This window comes from Phyllobates terribilis, unplaced genomic scaffold (genome assembly GCF_046119375.1).
Source record: "Phyllobates terribilis strain yellow unplaced genomic scaffold, ASM4611937v1 Scaffold_4__5_contigs__length_816908805, whole genome shotgun sequence".
Classification (NCBI taxonomy): domain Eukaryota; kingdom Metazoa; phylum Chordata; class Amphibia; order Anura; family Dendrobatidae; genus Phyllobates; species Phyllobates terribilis.
Window position 1 is genome coordinate 17,606,879 of NW_027362764.1, and position 18,942 is coordinate 17,625,820.

The window sequence follows — 18,942 nt, forward strand, 5'->3', positions numbered from 1 at the left end:
CAGTACATCCCCCCCACACACAGTATGATGTCCTCACAGTACATTCCCCCACACACAGTATGATGTCCCCACAGTACATTCCCCCAACACACAGTATGATGTCCCCACAGTGCATTCCCCCACACACAGTATGATGTCCCCACAGTACATTCCCCCCACACACAGTATGATGTCCCCAGAGTACATTCCCCCACACACAGTATGATATCCCCACAGTACATTCCCCACACACAGTATGATGTCCCCACAGTACATTCCCCCCACACACATTATGATGTCCCCACAGTACATTCCCCCCACACACATTATGATGTCCCTCAGTACATTCCCCCCACACACAGTATGATGTCCCCACAGTACATTCCCCCCACACACAGTATGATGTCCCCACAGTACATTCCCCCCACACACATTATGATGTCCCTCAGTACATTCCCCCCACACACAGTATGATGTCCCCACAGTACATTCCCCCCACACACAGTATGATATCCCCAGAGTACATTCCCCCACACACAGTATGATATCCCCACAGTACATTCCCCACACACAGTATGATGTCCCCACAGTACATTCCCACACACACTGTATGATGTCCCCACAGTACATTCCCCCCACACACATTATGATGTCCCTCAGTACATTCCCCCCACACACAGTATGATATCCCCACAGTACATTCCCCACACACAGTATGATGTCCCCGCAGTACATTCCCCCCACACACAGTATGATGTCCCCACAGTACATTCCCCCACACACAGTATGATGTCCCCACAGTACATTCCCCCCACACACAATATGATGTCCCCAGAGTACATTCCCCCACACACAGTATGATATCCCCACAGTACATTCCCCACACACAGTATGATGTCCCCACAGTACATTCCCACACACACAGTATGATGTCCCTACAGTACATTCCCCCCACACACAGTATGATATCCCCACAGTACATTCCCCACACACATTATGATGTCCCCACAGTACATTCCCCCACACACAGTATATCTGCACAGTACATTCCCCACACACAGTATGATGTCCCCACAGTACATTCCCCCCACACACAGTATGATGTCCCCACAGTACATTCCCCCACACACAGTATGATATCCCCACAGTACATTCCCCCCACACACAGTATGATGTCCCCACAGTACATTCCCCCCACACACAGTATGATGTCCCCACAGTACATTCCCCCCACACACAGTATGATGTCCTCACAGTACATTCCCCCCACACACAGTATGATGTCCCCACAGTACATTCCCCCACACACAGTATGATGTCCCCACAGTACATTCCCCCACACACAGTATGATGTCCCCACAGTACATTCCCCCACACACAGTATGATATCCCCACAGTACATTCCCCCACACACAGTATGATGTCTGGACAGTACATTCCCCCACACACAGTATGATGTCCCCACAGTACATTCCCCCACACACAGTATGATATCCCCACAGTACATTCCCCCACACACAGTATGATGTCCCCACAGTACATTCCCCCCACACACAGTATGATGTCCCCAGAGTACATTCCCCCACACACAGTATGATATCCCCACAGTACATTCCCCACACACAGTATGATATCCCCACAGTACATTCCCCACACACAGTATGATGTCCCCACAGTACATTCCCACACACACAGTATGATGTCCCCACAGTACATTCCCCCCACACACATTATGATGTCCCCAGAGTACATTCTCCCACACACAGTATGATATCCACACAGTACATTCCCCCACACAGTATGATGTCCTCACAGTACATTCCCCCACACACAGTATGATGTCCCCACAGTACATTCCCCCACACACAGTATGATGTCCCCTCAGTACATTCCCCCCACACACAGTATGATATCCCCACAGTACATTCCCCACACACAGTATGATGTCCCCACAGTACATTCCCCCCACACACAGTATGATGTCCCCACAGTACATTCCCCCACACACAATATGATGTCCCCACAGTACATTCCCCCCACACACAGTATGATGTCCCCAGAGTACATTCCTCCCACACACAGTATGATGTCCTCACAGTACATTCCCCCACACACAGTATGATATCCCCAGAGTACATTCCCCCACACACAGTATGATATCCCCACAGTACATTCCCCACACACAGTATGATGTCCCCACAGTACATTCCCACACACACTGTATGATGCCCCACAGTACATTCCCCCCACACACAGTATGATGTCCCCAGAGTACATTCCCCCACACACAGTATGATATCCCCAGAGTACATTCCCCCACACACAGTATGATATCCCCACAGTACATTCCCCACACACAGTATGATGTCCCCACAGTACATTCCCACACACACTGTATGATGCCCCACAGTACATTCCCCCCACACACATTATGATGTCCCTCAGTACATTCCCCCCACACACAGTATGATGTCCCCACAGTACATTCCCCCCACACACAGTATGATGTCCCCACAGTACATTCCCCCACACACAGTATGATGTCCCCAGAGTACATTCCCCCCACACACAGTATGATGTCCCCAGAGTACATTCCCCTACACATAGTATGATGTCCCCAGAGTACATTCCCCCCACACACAGTATGATGTCCCCACAGTACATTCCCCCCACACACAGTATGATGTCCCCAGAGTACATTCCCCCACACACAGTATCATATCCCCACAGTACATTCCCCACACACAGTATGATGTCCCCACAGTACATTCCCACACACACAGTATGATGTCCCCACAGTACATTCCCCCCACACAGAGTATGATATCCCCACAGTACATTCCCCACACACAGCATGATGTCCCCACAGTATATTCCTCCACACACAGTATGATATCCCCACAGTACATTCCCCACACACAGTATGATGTCCCCACAGTACATTCCCCCCACACACAGTATGATATCCCCACAGTACATTCCCCACACACAGTATGATGTCTCCACAGTAGATTCCCCCCACACACAGTATGATGTCCCCAGAGTACATTCCCCCACACACAGTATGATATCCCCACAGTACATTCCCCACACACAGTATGATGTCCCCACAGTACATTCCCCCCACACACAGTATGATGTCCCCACAGTACATTCCCCCACACACAGTATGATATCCCCACAGTACATTCCCCCACACACAGTATGATATCCCCACAGTACATTCCCCCCACACACAGTATGATGTCCCCACAGTACATTCCCCTAAACATAGTATGATGCCCCCACAGTACATTCCCCCCACACACAGTATGATGTCCTCACAGTACATTCCCCCCACACACAGTATGATGTCCCCACAGTACATTCCCCCCACACACAGTATGATGTCCCCACAGTACATTCCCCCACACACAGTATGATATCCCCACAGTACATTCCCCCCACACACAGTATGATATCCCCACAGTACATTCCCCACACACATTATGATGTCCCCACAGTACATTCCCCTGCACACAGTATGATATCCCCACAGTACATTCCCCACACACAGTATGATATCCCCACAGTACATTCCCCACACACAGTATGATGTCCCCACAGTACATTCCCCCCACACACAGTATGATGCCCCACAGTACATTCCCCCACACACAGTATGATATCCCCACAGTACATTCCCCCCACACACAGTATGATGTCCCCACAGTACATTCCCCTACACATAGTATGATGTCTCCACAGTACATTCCCCCCACACACAGTATGATGTCCCCACAGTACATTCCCCCCACACACAGTATGATGTCCTCACAGTACATTCCCCCATACACAGTATGATATCCCCACAGTACATTCCCCCCACACACAGTATGATGTCCCCACAGTACATTCCCCCACACACAGTATGATGTCCCCAGAGTACATTCCCCCCACACACAGTATGATGTCCCCACAGTACATTCCCCCATACACAGTATGATATCCCCACAGTACATTCCCCACACACAGTATGATGTCCCCACAGTACATTCCCACACACACTGTATGATGCCCCACAGTACATTCCCCCCACACACAGTATGATATCCCCAGAGTACATTCCCCCACACACAGTATGATATCCCCACAGTACATTCCCCACACACAGTATGATGTCCCCACAGTACATTCCCACACACACTGTATGATGCCCCACAGTACATTCCCCCCTCACACAGTATGATGTCCCTCAGTACATTCCCCCCACACACAGTATGATGTCCCCACAGTACATTCCCCCCACACACAGTATGATGTCCCCACAGTACATTCCCCCACACACAGTATGATGTCCCCAGAGTACATTCCCCCCACACACAGTATGATGTCTCCACAGTAGATTCCCCCCACACACAGTATGATGTCTCCACAGTAGATTCCCCCCACACACAGTATGATGTCCCCAGAGTACATTCCCCCACACACAGTATGATGTCCCCACAGTACATTCCCCACACACAGTATGATGTCCCCACAGTACATTCCCCCCACACACAGTATGATGTCCCCACAGTACATTCCCCCACACACAGTATGATATCCCCACAGTACATTCCCCCACACACAGTATGATGTCCCCACAGTACATTCCCCTAAACATAGTATGATGTCTCCACAGTACATTCCCCCCACACACAGTATGATGTCCTCACAGTACATTCCCCCCACACACAGTATGATGTCCCCACAGTACATTACCCCCACACACAGTATGATGTCCTCACAGTACATTCCCCCCACACACAGTATGATGTCTCCACAGTAGATTCCCCCCACACACAGTATGATGTCCCCAGAGTACATTCCCCCACACACAGTATGATATCCCCACAGTACATTCCCCACACACAGTATGATGTCCCCACAGTACATTCCCCCCACACACAGTATGATGTCCCCACAGTACATTCCCCCACACACAGTATGATATCCCCACAGTACATTCCCCCACACACAGTATGATATCCCCACAGTACATTCCCCCCACACACAGTATGATGTCCCCACAGTACATTCCCCTAAACATAGTATGATGTCTCCACAGTACATTCCCCCCACACACAGTATGATGTCCTCACAGTACATTCCCCCCACACACAGTATGATGTCCCCACAGTACATTCCCCCACATACAGTATGATGTCCTCACAGTACATTCCCCCCACACACAGTATGATGTCCCCACAGTACATTCCCCCACACACAGTATGATATCCCCACAGTACATTCCCTCAACACACAGTATGATATCCCCACAGTACATTCCCCACACACATTATGATGTCCCCACAGTACATTCCCCCGCACACAGTATGATATCCCCACAGTACATTCCCCACACACAGTATGATATCCCCACAGTACATTCCCCACACACAGTATGATGTCCCCACAGTACATTCCCCCCACACACAGTATGATGTCCCCACAGTACATTCCCCCACACACAGTATGATGTCCCCACAGTACATCCCCCCACACACAGTATGATGTCCTCACAGTACATTCCCCACACACAGTATGATGTCCCCACAGTACATTCCATCACACACAGTATGATGTCCTCACAGTACATTCCCCACACACAGTATGATGTCCCCACAGTACATTCCCCCCACACACAGTATGATGTCCCCACAGTACATTCCCCTACACATAGTATGATGTCTCCACAGTACATTCCCCCCACACACAGTATGATGTCCCCACAGTACATTCCCCCCACACACAGTATGATGTCCCCACAGTACATTCCCCCATACACAGTATGATATCCCCACCGTACATTCCCCCCACACACAGTATGATATCCCCACAGTACATTCCCCACACACAGTATGATATCCCCACAGTACATTCCCCACACACAGTATGATGTCCCCACAGTACATTCCCCCCACACACAGTATGATGTCCCCACAGTACATTCCCCCGCACACAGTATGATATCCCCACAGTACATTCCCCCCACACAAAGTATGATGTCCCCACAGTACATTCCCCTACACATAGTATGATGTCTCCACAGTACATTCCCCCCACACACAGTATGATGTCCCCACAGTACATTCCCCCCACACACAGTATGATGTCCCCACAGTACATTCCCCCACACACAGTATGATATCCCCACAGTACATTCCCCCCACACACAGTATGATGTCCCCACAGTACATTCCCCTACACATAGTATGATGTCTCCACAGTACATTCCCCCCACACACAGTATGATGTCCTCACAGTACATTCCCCCCACACACAGTATGATGTCCCCACAGTACATTCTCCCACACACAGTATGATGTCCCCACAGTACATTCCCCCACACACAGTATGATGTCCCCACAGTACATTCCCCCACACACAGTATGATGTCCCCACAGTACATTCCCCACACAGAGTATGATGTCCCCACAGTACATCCCCCCAGACAGTATGATGTCCCCACAGTACATTCCCCACACACAGTATGATGTCCCCACAGTACATTCCCCCCACACACAGTATGATGTCTCCACAGTACATTCCCCACACACAGTATGATGCCCCCACAGTACATTCCCCCACACACAGTATGATGTCCCCACAGTACATTCCCCCCACACACAGTATGATGTCCCCACAGTACATTCCCCCCACACACAGTATGATGTCCTCACAGTACATTCCCCACACACAGTATGATGTCCTCACAGTACATTCCCCCACACACAGTATGATGTCCCCACAGTACATTCCCCCACACACAGTATGATGTCCCCACAGTACATCCCCCCACACAGTATGATGTCCCCACAGTACATTCCCCCACACACAGCATGATGTCCCCACAGTACATTCCCCCCACACACATTATGATGTCCCCACAGTACATTCCCCCACACACAGTATGATGTCCTCACAGTACATTCCCCCACACACAGTATGATGTCCCCACAGTACATTCCCCCCCACACACAGTATGATGTCCCCACAGTACATTCCCCCCACACACAGTATGATGTCCCCACAGTACATTCCCCCACACACAGTATGATATCCCCACAGTACATTCCCTCAACACACAGTATGATGTCCTCACAGTACATTCCCCCCACACACAGTATGATGTCCCCACAGTACATTCCCCCACACACAGTATGATATCCCCACAGTACATTCCCCCCCACACACAGTATGATGTCCCCACAGTACATTCCCCCCACACACAGTATGATGTCCCCACAGTACATTCCCCCACACACAGTATGATATCCCCACAGTACATTCCCTCAACACACAGTATGATGTCCCCACAGTACATTCCCCACAAACATTATGATGTCCCCACAGTACATTCCCCCGCACACAGTATGATATCCCCACAGTACATTCCCCACACACAGTATGATATCCCCACAGTACATTCCCCACACACAGTATGATGTCCCCACAGTACATTCCCCCCACACACAGTATGATGTCCCCACAGTACATTCCCCCACACACAGTATGATATCCCCACAGTACATTCCCCCCACACACAGTATGATGTCCCCACAGTACATTCCCCCCACACACAGTATGATGTCCCCACAGTACATTCCCCCATACACAGTATGATATCCCCACCGTACATTCCCCCCACACACAGTATGATATCCCCACAGTACATTCCCCACACACAGTATGATATCCCCACAGTACATTCCCCACACACAGTATGATGTCCCCACAGTACATTCCCCCCACACACAGTATGATGTCCCCACAGTACATTCCCCCACACACAGTATGATATCCCCACAGTACATTCCCCCCACACACAGTATGATGTCCCCACAGTACATTCCCCTACACATAGTATGATGTCTCCACAGTACATTCCCCCCACACACAGTATGATGTCCCCACAGTACATTCCCCCCACACACAGTATGATGTCCCCACAGTACATTCCCCTACACACAGTATGATATCCCCACAGTACATTCCCCCCACACACAGTATGATGTCCCCACAGTACATTCCCCTACACATAGTATGATGTCTCCACAGTACATTCCCCCCACACACAGTATGATGTCCTCACAGTACAGTCCCCCCACACACAGTATGATGTCCCCACAGTACATTCTCCCACACACAGTATGATGTCCCCACAGTACATTCCCCCACACACAGTATGATGTCCCCACAGTACATTCCCCCACACACAGTATGATGTCCCCACAGTACATTCCCCCACACACAGTATGATGCCCCCACAGTACATTCCCCCACACACAGTATGATGCCCCCACAGTACATTCCCCACACACAGTATGATGCCCCCACAGTACATTCCCCACACACAGTATGATGCCTCCACAGTAGATTCCCCCCACACACAGTATGATGTCCCCAGAGTACATTCCCCCACACACAGTATGATATCCCCACAGTACATTCCCCCCACACACAGTATGATGTCCCCACAGTACATTCCCCCCACACACAGTATGATGTCCCCACAGTACATTCCCCCACACACAGTATGATATCCCCACAGTACATTCCCCCCACACACAGTATGATGTCCCCACAGTACATTCCCCCACACACAGTATGATGTCCCCACAGTACATTCCCCCCACACACAGTATGATATCCCCACAGTACATTCCCCCACACACAGTATGATGCCCCCACAGTACATTCCCCCCACACACAGTATGATGTCTCCACAGTACATTCCCCCACACACAGTATGATGCCCCCACAGTACATTCCCCCCACACACAGTATGATGTCCCCACAGTACATTCCCCCCACACACAGTATGATGTCTCCACAGTACATTCCCCCACACACAGTATGATGCCCCCACAGTACATTCCCCCACACATAGTATGATGTCTCCACAGTACATTCCCCCACACACAGTATGATGTCCCCACAGTACATTCCCCCCACACACAGTATGATGTCCCCACAGTACATTCCCCCCACACACAGTATGATGTCTCCACAGTACATTCCCCCACACTCAGTATGATGCCCCCACAGTACATTCCCCCACACATAGTATGATGTCCCCACAGTACATTCCCCACACAGAGTATGATGTCCCCACAGTACATCCCCCCAGACAGTATGATGTCCCCACAGTACATTCCCCACACACAGTATGATGTCCCCACAGTACATTCCCCCCACACACAGTATGATGTCTCCACAGTACATTCCCCACACACAGTATGATGCCCCCACAGTACATTCCCCCACACACAGTATGATGTCCCCACAGTACATTCCCCCACACACAGTATGATGTCCCCACAGTACATTCCCCCACACACAGTATGATGTCCTCACAGTACATTCCCCACACACTGTATGATGTCCTCACAGTACATTCCCCCACACACAGTATGATGTCCCCACAGTACATTCCCCCACACACAGTATGATGTCCCCACAGTACATCCCCCCACACAGTATGATGTCCCCACAGTACATTCCCCCACACACAGCATGATGTCCCCACAGTACATTCCCCCCACACACAGTATGATGTCCCCACAGTACATTCCCCCACACACAGTATGATGTCCTCACAGTACATTCCCCCACACACAGTATGATGTCCCCACAGTACATTCCCCCCCACACACAGTATGATGTCCCCACAGTACATTCCCCCCACACACAGTATGACGTCCCCACAGTACATTCCCCCACACACAGTATGATGTCCCCACAGTACATTCCCCACATACAGTATGATGTCTCCACAGTACATTCCCCCACACACAGTATGATGCCCCCACAGTACATTCCCCCACACACAGTATGATGTCCCCACAGTACATTCCCCCACACACAGCATGATGTCTCCACAGTCCATTCCCCACACACAGTATGATGTCCCCACAGTACATTCCCCTACACACTGTATGATGTCTCCACAGTCCATTCCCCACACACAGTATGATGTCCCCACAGTACATTCCCCTACACACTGTATGATGTCTCCACAGTCCATTCCCCACACACAGTATGATGTCCCCACAGTACATTCCCCTACACACTGTATGATGTCTCCACAGTCCATTCCCGTACACACAAGATGATGCAGAGGAGTATGGGGGGATGTAGACATACCCATAGGGGCTTTGGTCAGATGAGACCAAAAATAACTTTTTGGGCTAAATTCAAAACGCTGTGTGTGGCAGAAAATTAACACCGCACATTACCCTGAAAACACCATTCCCATGGTCACACATGGTGGTGAAAGCATCAGACTGTGGGGAGGCTTTTCTTCACCAGGGGCAGGGAAGCTGGTCAGAGTTGATGGGAAGATGGAAAAATATTTAGATTTGAGAGTCCTCCGTGGTTGATACCTTTTAATGGCTAGCCGAAAAGATGGTAACAAATTGCAAGCTTTCGAGACTACTCAGGCCTCTTCATCAGGCATAGTATACTACAAAATCTGAAGAGTCACAGATCACAGACGTCTCCATCTAATCTCACTGAGCGAAAGCGAGTGTGCAAAGAAGATGGGGCAAAATGTCACCTCTAGATGTGCAAAGCTGGAGAGAGAGACCCCAAAAGACTGCAGTGAAAGCTGGAGAGACAGACCCCAAAAGACTGCAGCGAAAGGTGGAGAGACAGACCCCAAAAGACTGCAGCGAAAGCTGGAGAGACAGACCCCAAAAGACTGCAGCGAGAGGTGGAGAGACAGACCCCAAAAGACTGCAGCGAAAGCTGAAGAGACAGACCCCAAAAGACTGCAGGAGTAATTGCAGCAAGAGGTGGTCCTACAAAGTCATGAATCAGGGGCTGAATAAAAATGCACTTCAGATTTATATTTTTAAGGTATCTAGAAAACTTTGTATAATTTCCTTTACACGTCACAAATACTTGCAACTTTGTGTTGGTATCACATAAAATCCCAATAAAATACATATAAGTTTTTGGGTATGAAGACTTCTTCCAGGCACTGTAGGTCCGTGACGTTGCTCCATAGGATGTTTTACGGCAGGATGACTGCAGTCCAGGGAGGAAGGTGCAGATCTGGTGCTTTGGTTTTGGACGGGTCCGCACCTGGGTGGGTTTCGAGCTGATGTATAAATGTAATTAGAGAGGTGTTTGGCATCAGATGACCTTGGAACTAAAGGTTTGTAGATGGGATACCAGGGAGCCCCTGGTGGTGGCACAATATCAGAACAATTACCAATTCCATAAATTTTTCCTCAAATTCTTTCCCAAGTCAGAAAATCTGGATATTGGTTGGCAAATGTCCCCCCTGATGTAGAGGAAGGGGCTGGATACCAGTACGATGTATGGAGAACGGCTCTAGATTACGAGAGGTTCAGGGGCGGAGGCGTCAGATGCTTCACTAGGGGCTGCAATGTTTGGAGTCTCTGAACTTCTGAGGGGTCATTAATCTTTGGCTTCTTCACTTCACCAAAAAAGGGTGGGGAGAAGGTGTGAATGTGTGCGGCTTTACATATACATGTGTGAGAGATTGTCAAAAGGCCCTCCCCCGGTGATGACATCACTGATATGTATATATTGGGAGCCGGCGCTGGAGCCAGTGAGTGCCCGATAAGCCCCGCCCCCGGTGATGACATCACTGATTATATGTATATATTGGGAGCCGGCGCTGGAGCCAGTGAGTGCCCGATAAGCCCCGCCCCCGGTGATGACATCACTGATTATATGTATATATTGGGAGCCAGCGCTGGAGTCAGTGAGTGCCCGATAAGCCCCGCCCCTGGTGATGACATCACTGATTATATGTATATATTGGGAGCCGGCGCTGGAGCCAGTGAGTGCCCGATAAGCCCCGCCCCCGGTGATGACATCACTGATTATATATATATATTGGGAGTCGGCGCTGGAGCCAGTGAGTGCCCGATAAGCCCCTCTCCCGGTGATGACATCACTGATTATATGTATATATTGGGAGTCGGCGCTGGAGCCAGTGAGTGCCCGATAAGCCCCGCCCCCGGTGATGACATCACTGATTATATGTATATATTGGGAGTCGGCGCTGGAGCCAGTGAGTGCCAGATAAGCCCCGCCCCCGGTGATGACATCACTGATTATATGTATATATTGGGAGCCGGCGCTGGAGCCAGTGAGTGCCAGATAAGCCCCGCCCCCGGTGATGACATCACTGATTATATGTATATATTGGGAGCCGGCGCTGGAGCCAGTGAGTGCCCGATGTTATTTCTTGCACTTTACTGAATATAATGGGACTGTGAGCTATTCAGCGGGATGCAGTGGCCACATGTGCTGCTCACCTGACCGATAGGCAGGGTGGGATCAGTCCCATTCTCATACTATGTGCAGAGTCAGGAGGGAGTGATAGAGGGGGATCTGTGCTGTGTCCACGGTTTTCCGGTGAGGGCCAGCAATGGCCTTGCACAGGCAGTGACTGCTCGGCGGCAGCATTAGACATCATGGACAGAACCAGTCTCCTGCTGTTGGCTGCCGTCTCTGGTAGCGGCACTCACTCACTGACCAGCGGACACTGCACTCTCCGCTCACTGATGTGTCTCTGTCCCCTCACTGAGCCTCAATACTAGAGCAAGGTGCAGACACCTCAGGAGACGGAGACAGCCCCACGCTGGATGTCGGCACCAGCAAGGAGCCAGAGGCAGCATTAACCCATGGCTCGTCCTCCTCCTCCACTTCGCCCTGCTCGTGGCTGTCTGCTATAGGCAGCACTAATGTGCTGATGAAACAGACAGCTGTGAGCCGCCCATGAGTCATACAGCCACGAGTTAACATGTGCTTGCCACTCTGATCAAGGCACGGTGTTCCACGTGATCTCACAGGGCTCTACAATACATATATATATATACATCATCACTGCGCCATTTCTCATGGCATTACCTGGAAGCGTATCCCTGGGCGCTAAAGTAAGATGAAGTCTCGGTGGCCTCCGCTGTGTCGTAGTCTGAACTGGTCACTAAAACACAGAGAATCAGAGAAGAGTAAGCAGGGCAGTCAATGACGGACTCCTCGGAGGCGGGGCATATCTATAACTGACCAATCATTTGAAGATGATAGAGGTCCTGCAACTAGTACAATCTGTAATACACAGCACAGAGTAGTAATGTAACATAATAACAGAACAGAATGTGACATCATGTAATATTGTGGTGGACAAATCAGCTTTCTGGGATAAACCACCACATGTCAAAGCGCCTGAGCCACGCTACAAAGCCCACCTTATTTATCCTGTGGCTCCTCGCTGGCCGGGGGATCCCTCACAGTTATCTCTACACTGCACACTCTCTGGAGTCATTTGTTGGTGTTTTTGTGGGCAGGTGAAGTAGTTTTAGTGCAGTAAAGTCAGGATACTCGTACTCACTGTCCACCCGGAGCTCTGCCTTGGTGGAGGCCACTCCCATGCGGTTCTCAGCCAGACACCGGTAGACACCCATGTCTGTGGGCACCACGGCGGTGATGATGAGCTGGTGGCAGCCTTCCTGGTCTTCATTGATCATATAATGGTCGTCTTCTTCTATCACTTTTCCATCCTTGAACCAACGCACAGTCGGCATCGGTTTCCCAATTACAACGCAGTCAAAGCTGACTGGATACCCGTCCTGCACCTCCTGATTCTGGAGCTCTGTGATAAAGATGGGGGCTAAAGGGGGAGACATTAATATGTGTCATCATAACTGAGGTTGTCACAGCACCAACTATTACTGCTGACACCCAGCCTGTATACATGTGTCAGAGGTTGTCAGCCCCGCCCCCTGGTGATGACATCACTGATATAATGATGAGACCACACCCCTTATACTACATCACCAGCTCCTCATCTATCACTGCTGACAACCAGCCTGTATACATGTGTGAGGGGTTGTCAGCCCCGCCCCCTGGTGATGACATCACTGATATAATGATGAGACCACACCCCTTATACTGCATCACCAGCTCCTCATCTGTCACTGCTGACAACCAGCCGATATACATGTGTAAGAGGTTGTCAGCCCCGCCCCCTGGTGATGACATCACTGATATAATGATGAAACCACACCCCTTATACTGCAGCACCAGTTCCTCATCTATCACTGCTGACAACCAGCCTGTATACATGTGTGAGGGGTTGTCAGCCCCGCCCCGCTGGTGATGACATCACTGATATAATGATGAGACCACACCCCTTATACTACATCACCAGCTCCTCATCTATCACTGCTGACAACCAGCCTGTATACAAGTGTGAGAGGTTGTCAGCCCCGCCCCCTGGTGATGATATCACTGATATAATGATGAAACCACACCCCTTATACTGCAGCACCAGTTCCTCATCTATCACTGCTGACAACCAGCCTGTATACATGTGTGAGGGGTTGTCAGCCCCGTCCCCTGGTGATGACATCACTGATATAATGATGAGACCACACCCCTCATACTGCAGCACCACCTCCTCATCTATCACTGCTGACAACCAGCCTGTATACATGTGTGAGGGGTTGTCAGCCCCGCCCCCCTGGTGATGACATCACTGATATAATGATGAGACCACACCCCTTATACTACATCACCAGCTCCTCATCTATCACTGCTGACAACCAGCCTGTATACATGTGTGAGAGGTTGTCAGCCCCGCCCCCTGGTGATGACATCACTGATATAATAATGAGACCACACCCCTTATACTGCAGCACCAGCTCCTCATCTATCACTGCTGACAACCAGCCTGTATACATGTGTGAGGGGTTGTCAGCCCCGCCCCCTGGTGATGATATCACTGATATAATGATGAGACCACACCCCTTATACTGCAGCACCAGCTCCTCATCTATCACTGCTGACAACCAGCCTGTAAATTGTGTGAGAGGTTGTCAGCCCCGCCCCCTGGTGATGACATCACTGATATAATGATGAGACCACACCCCTTATACTACATCACCAGCTCCTCATCTATCACTGCTGACAACCAGCCTGCAAATCATGTGAGAGAGGTTGTCTGCCCCGCCCCCTGGTGATGACATCACTGATATAATGATGAGACCACACCCCTTATACTACATCACCAGCTCCTCATCTATCACTGCTGACAACCAGCCTGTATACATGTGTGAGGGGTTGTCAGCCCCGCCCCCTGGTGATGACATCACTGATATAATGATGAGACCACACCCCTTATACTACATCACCAGCTCCTCATCTATCACTGCTGACAACCAGCCTGTATACATGTGTGAGAGGTTGTCAGCCCCGCCCCCTGGTGATGACATCACTGATATAATGATGAGACCACACCCCTTATACTACATCACCAGCTCCTCATCTATCACTGCTGACAACCAGCCTGTAAATCATGTGTGAGAGGTTTTCAGCCTCGCCCCCTGGTGATGACATCACTGATATAATGATGAGACCACGCCCCTTATACTGCAGCACCAGCTCCTCATCTATCACTGCTGACAACCAGCCTGTATACATGTGTGAGGGGTTGTCAGCCCCGCCCCCTGGTGATGACATCACTGATATAATGATGAGACCACACCCCTTATACTGCAGCACCAGCTCCTCATCTATCACTGCTGACAACCAGCCTGTATACATGTGTGAGAGGTTGCCAGCCCCGCCCCCTGGTGATGACATCACTGATATAATGACATCAGACATTATGTGTGAGTTGTCAACTCCGCCCCCCCAGTGATGACATCACTGATGAAATAATCAGACATGAGACCACACCCAGTTCATCATCTGTTACTGCCGACTACCTGCCTGTACATCCTGTGTGAGAGGTTGTCAGTCCTACCCACTGGTGAGGACATCCCCAAAATAATTCCCATCCCCCTGACCTGTATCTGACGTCAGCAGGGTCATCTGTTGCTTGGCTTGCAGTTTTTGCTGCTCAGTGGGTCCAGTTTCTACTTTCATTATCCGTAGTTCTATCTTCTTGGGCCCGTGCTCCAAGATATCGATCTTTACTTTGATTCCCATTGCTGAGAACATTTCCCGGAATCTGTGTGCAGCAATTGACGCTTCTGACATAACCTCAAACTTGATGTAGATGAACTTGTCATCCTCCCGGTAGGTCTGATGGTCTACAGGGGGCAGATCGCCCTCATCGGCGCTCACAAACAGCTCTTCTTCGGACATTTCCAGGGAAGACTTAGACTTGAAAATCTTATGGAGTCTCCTTCCTGCCTTTCGGAAGGCATCGTCCAGGTCACTTCCGGAACTTTCAGTCTCGCTGTCTGTGGAGGATTTTGGTGGGATGGGGATAGGTTTTTGGGGAATCTCTGGTTCTCCACCACCCACTACCAGCTTTGCGCTGTGACATACTGCGCCAAATTTGTTGGAGGCTTCACATGTGTATGTACCCGTGTCCTGAAGCTCCACCGCAGTGATAATTAGAGAGCAGGTCCCATCGGGGTAATCATCAATGTGGTAGTGACGCCCATCAGACAGCTCCTTACCATCCTTCATCCATCGAGCTGTGACATCGCTCTTACTAATGGCCACACACTCGAGCTGGACAGTTCCTCCCGTTTCCACGGAGAAGTCTTTGAAAGTGTCAGTGAACATGGGACACTCCTGTTGCCTTATCACCTTTCTTGCCTTATAGCCCTTGAATGCTGCTTGGATCTTCACGGCCGCCTTGTCCATGGCTGGGTCATCATCAAATATTTCCGACAAGTCAGGTTCTTGAATGGGTTCGGTTTTTTTCTCCTCCTTGCTCTCAGTGTTGTCCGGGGTCTCAAAGTGCTTGAAGAACTTGGTGGCGGAGACGGTCTGAACTTTACTTCCATAGGTGATGGTGGACTTACCCGCCTTTTTAAGATAAGAGACCAGAGATGGTGTCCCAGCCCGGGACTCGTCATCAGAACTTGTAAGGGAGAAATCGGCCTCGCTCGTCTTGGCTACGTCTTCAGAAGTATAACCTGAGAAATCTGCTTGACGCTCAGCCTCCCTTTTGCGCTTGAGTTTTTCATTTTCTTCAGGGATGGAGTCTAGGGTGGGCTCCTTGCTCATTCTCCTTTTTTTGGCCACATCTTCCCATAAGAGATGAAGATCTCCTTCCTGGGCAGCTTCTGGGGGCAGGTTGGGTTGTGAACTATCTTCTGCCTCAACCACATAATCTGTCCTTTCATGGGCGACACCGAGAACCTCTTGTACTGATACCAGCTCTGTGATGGTTTGTACTGGGAGATGAATGGAAAAAAACATCACATGTGGAGGGTGACATGGCCACAGACGAGACACTCAATCGTCTACAAATCAAGAAATAGGAAAACAGGAAAAACAAAAAAAGCCACTTACTTCCTAATGACACAGTGGCGGAAGTTTTCACACCCGAGGCGGTGACACACGAGTAGGTGGCTTGATCACTGGTGGAGACATCATGGATGAGCAGGATCTGCCTCTTCCCTTCACAGATCATTTGGTATTTCTTCCCCGGATGAAGTGGCTCATTCTCCCTCATCCAGCTGACCTCACAAATTTCCTCGGATAGTTCACACTCCAGGCGCAGAGTCTCCCCCGGGGCCACAGCTTTATGTTGTAGTGGACTTTGAACAGTCACAGGTTGTTCTGCAAGTGGAAAATGAAATGTTAAGATTGGAAGCTGATGTATGTGTCTTATTATATACGGACAAAGTGAAGCTAATACCCAAAACCACTAATCTCTGAACCCTATTCCCTATCCCTGGCCACTAATCCCTGTCGCCTCTAAACCTCAACAGTCATCTCTGATCCCACATAGCTTCTGGTGGACGCCATCCAGGGCAGGGCAACCGCCCCACCCCCAGGGTCGACTGATAACTCCCACGTCAGGAAGCCGGTAAGACGGGCCATGCAGAAGATGGCCCCTGGGGATGATGTAGAAGCATTTCTGACTGTCTTTGAGAGGGTGGCTGATCGGGAGAGACTTCCACCAGAACAGTGGGCAGAGGTTCTGGCACCATATTTATCGGGGGAACCCCAAGCTAAAGACAGAGATCTTAGCACACCTGGGAATGAATATGGTGGTGAAAGCCCAACGAGTCCACCATTGGGCGTATGCCAGCGACAAACCCCCTCGCTCGCAGATGCTTGACCTCCTGCATCTCGTTCAGAAGTGGTTTCAGCCAGAGTCCTCCACTCGGGCCCAGATGGTTGAGCGGGTGGTGATTGATAGATTTGTGAACTCCCTTCCCAAGCCAGTACAGACTTGGGATGCTGAGGGCGATCCCCAGAACGCAGATGACTTCATCGGCCTGGTAGAGAGGTACCAGGTGGTTGAGAAATCCCTCGGGAAACCAGAAGCAGTCACTCGCCCATACTGGGATACCCAAAAGGGGGCGGGTTCACCACGGAAGGGGTCTAGAGCCACCACTGGGGGGCATCCCACTCCCACTGAAGGTGCCCCAAGGACTGTTGCTAAAGATCTAGTCTTTTGGTGGTGTCACAACCCTGGACACGTAGACGCCAGGTGTCATATGTCCCCCGAGCCCATGGGCTGCAGCCTAGGCAGAAGGGTCTCCTATTATGCTTATCCCGCCTGCAGTGTGGACTGTCGACCCGACGAGGGACCGCAGACATGTGCTGTGTCCGTTAATGGGGTGATGGTGCTTGGACTGTTGGATTCAGGGAGTATAGTGACCCTAATCAGTGCCAACCTTCCCCACCAGCTGATCTCTGCCAAAACTGTGGTTGTTCGCTGCATACATGGGGACGCCAAGGACTACCCTGTGGCCACTGTGACAGTGGGAACAGACTGTGGTGCCCAATCCCACGAGGTCGGGGTGCTTAAGGACCTGATACATCCCGTCATATTGGGGCGCGATTTCCCGTTGTTCCTGGACTTGTGGGGGAAAGGAACCGGACTGAGTCGTGTGGACAAATTCCAGGTCCCTAAGGAAATACCCCCGTCAACATCTGAATGGAATGAGTTCCCATTGTGTGTCCTTGCCAGTGACGAGGACG

The 18,942-nt window shown here is 50.4% G+C and overlaps 1 protein-coding gene across 1 annotated transcript in view; it reads right to left on the reverse strand.

Annotated features, from left to right (window-relative positions):
- Positions 1–18,942, reverse strand: part of OBSCN (obscurin, cytoskeletal calmodulin and titin-interacting RhoGEF) — a 528,918-nt gene that overhangs the window by 118,106 nt on the left and 391,870 nt on the right. Inside the window, exons 64-67 of the mRNA XM_073676881.1 lie at positions 17,299–17,568; positions 15,834–17,180; positions 13,376–13,654; positions 12,895–12,970 (exon numbers count right to left, since the gene is read on the reverse strand). Of these exons, the coding sequence (XP_073532982.1) occupies positions 12,895–12,970; positions 13,376–13,654; positions 15,834–17,180; positions 17,299–17,568 (1,972 nt within the window). The remainder of the gene's footprint in view (positions 1–12,894; positions 12,971–13,375; positions 13,655–15,833; positions 17,181–17,298; positions 17,569–18,942) is intronic.